At 43.2% G+C, this 2,551-nt stretch overlaps 1 protein-coding gene across 1 annotated transcript in view; it reads right to left on the bottom strand.

The window, feature by feature from the left end:
* The window catches only part of ZBTB10 (zinc finger and BTB domain containing 10), a 45,317-nt gene extending 44,855 nt beyond the window's left edge, over nucleotides 1–462 (bottom strand). The window contains exon 1 of the mRNA XM_006830805.1: nucleotides 198–462. Within this exon, the coding sequence (XP_006830868.1) occupies nucleotides 198–293 (96 nt within the window). The 5' untranslated portion in view covers nucleotides 294–462. The remainder of the gene's footprint in view (nucleotides 1–197) is intronic.
* Nucleotides 463–2,551: the final 2,089 nt, after the last annotated feature.

Here is a 2,551-nt window from a genome sequence, read left to right as displayed (position 1 = left end):
CGCGCCTCCGGCCTGGGGGCGGGGGTGCGGTCGCGGGGAAGGAAGTCGGCCGAGGGGCGGGGGACAAAAGGCCAGGCGGCAGGCTGGGGGTCTCGGGGAGGGGGCGGACGTGTGCAGCCGCGGCCGGGCTACGCGAAGGACAAACAGCTGGCGAGTGTCAGGGTCCGGCCGCCTCCCCGCTGCCCACAGGCACCTACCCGCGCCCGGGACGCACATTTTCCTTCTCTCGCCACGAGTTCACCTGGGACTTTGGCAATAACTGTGTGGTGGGAGCTGCGCTCCAGCCTTGTCATTTGGTCAGGGGTGGGCGGCGGTGCCCAAGGAAGTGAACTTATTTTGTTCCTTCACAAAGACTGGACCAGGAGGTGCTTTTCACCCGAGGAGGTTACAACCATGGACACCTCCTCCTCTGATGCATTGTGTACGCGAGCAGCAACTCAGGCCCAAGGCAATAATCATTTCACAGAAAATGCACCGCCCCGAGTGTCTTATTGCTGTGATGAAATGGAAATTTAAATAAAAGGTCGAACACGTGCGTTCACTGGGAAGTATTGACATGAGTGTTACATCACCAGCAGCCAATCAGATAACTCCAGTCGTGTTATACTTCTACAACCACCTTGTGAGTATTACAGTATGTCATAACGTTATAAATATTAGGCAGGGTTTTCCCCAGGAGCGGGGAGGAGTCTGCTTACACGGATGTGGTGCGGCTCCAAAGAGTGTATGCTTAAAATTTAAAAAAAAAAAATTTTTTTTAAGTATTTACATGTGGAATTTAGAGTGATTAGGTAGATTGAGTTGGAAATGAAATTTCCATAATTATAATCTTGATAGAGTTCCAAACACAAACAAACTGAAAAAGCTCTTAGAGCCCATACTCCCTATTTTAAAATTCCTTGTTGTTGTTAAGTGCCAATCCAGTCGGTTCCGACCCATAGCGACCCTGAACGGGTTTCCAAGGCTGTAAATCTTTACGGGAGCAGAAAGCCTCACCTTTCTCCCATGGAACAGCTGGTAGTTTCGAACTGCTGACCTTGAGATTCGCAGCCCCATTCGTAACCACTATGCTACCAGAGCTCCTTTTAAAATTCCTTAGCACATATTAAATTTAGTAAATGCTGAAGTATTTAGAATCGGTTTACTGTTATACAATGTGAGGTGAATTTTATTTTTTTCAAACTCATTTCAGGGGAAAACTGTTCCCAAACTGTAGAGGAGCTATTTACTCTTTTAAGAAATAAGTTTTTAGAAGTTGAATAAAAAATGATCGTGCTCATTTGACTGTATATAATTTGTGCTTCCATGTAATATATGGAAGACTACAATTGTACTTTCTCCTTAAATGAGTTAGTTTTCTTAATTTGAGCCACTTTGCAAGTAAATCCGTTGTTATACCTTAACTACTACTATCATACCGCTCCGCTCCTGGTGTGGCGCTGTGGGTTAATGCGCCAGACTGCAAAGCCGTTTGAACTGCAAGGATGGCTGTTCAAGTTCACCATCTGCTCCTTGGAAACCCTATACAGGGTCGCTGTGGGTCGGTATCGACTCGACGGCACTTGACAACAACAACCATACCGCTCCGCCTCCAATAAAAAATTACTGAAGTTAATTATGTAAGGTGATGGGAAGTGAAAATGAGTTTAAGATTTTTTAAATTTCAACAATAAAGTCTATTTTCTTTCTAAAATTATTAACTCTTCTTTTCATCTTTTATGCATACATAGTACATGGTAAGGTTGCCGCTTCCAAACACTCCCCACCCCCATTCCTGGAAAACCTATACAGCTCAATAGCACACACCAGTAACCATATAATAAGCACTATGTAAGTTTATGTTAAGGAGCTCTGGTAGTGTAGTGGTTATGAATTGGGTTGCGAACCACAAGGTCAGCAGTTCGAAACTACCAGCCGCTCCGTGGGAGAAAGATGAGGCGATCTGCTCCCGTAAAGATTTGCAGCCTCGGAAATCCTGTTCAGGGTCGCTATGGGTCGAAACAGACTCGACGGCACTTAACAACAACAACATGTAAGTTTATGTTAGTATTGTTTTTGCTTTCTGGTAGTGCCAATTCACCAAAAATGGTGTTAATTGTGCCCGGACTGTATTCGTCTTACATATACATTCATTCGGTCCACATTGTCTTTTGTCTAGAATTATGTTTAAACTTGTATTAATTAGAAATGACAAACCAAAAAGTTTGTAAATCTTTAAGGAAGCTGATTGCCTCATCTTTATTCTGGTGGGCATGAACCAAATACCGTTTGGTTAGCAGCTAAGCACTTTAATCACCATGCCACTAGCGTTCTGAAATGAACTACACTAGATTTAAATTGTGCAAACACATGGCCTAAATACTAGGGCCACTGAACTTTCAACAGTCAAATGCATATGTGTATTTAAATTTTTTGCGTTTACTTGTATATCTATATACTCAGTTGTCTTCCTCTAAACTCTGAAGTTAGATGGAATTAGAAACAAAGATCAAAGAGATGGAATCACAAATATCTCATACTAATAACCCTATACTAAGGGAACTGAATAGCA

Source organism: Chrysochloris asiatica, unplaced genomic scaffold, assembly GCF_000296735.1.
Source record: "Chrysochloris asiatica unplaced genomic scaffold, ChrAsi1.0 scaffold00001, whole genome shotgun sequence".
In the NCBI taxonomy this organism is placed as follows: Eukaryota; Metazoa; Chordata; class Mammalia; order Afrosoricida; family Chrysochloridae; genus Chrysochloris; species Chrysochloris asiatica.
This window is presented reverse-complemented; position numbering and strand designations above follow the sequence as displayed.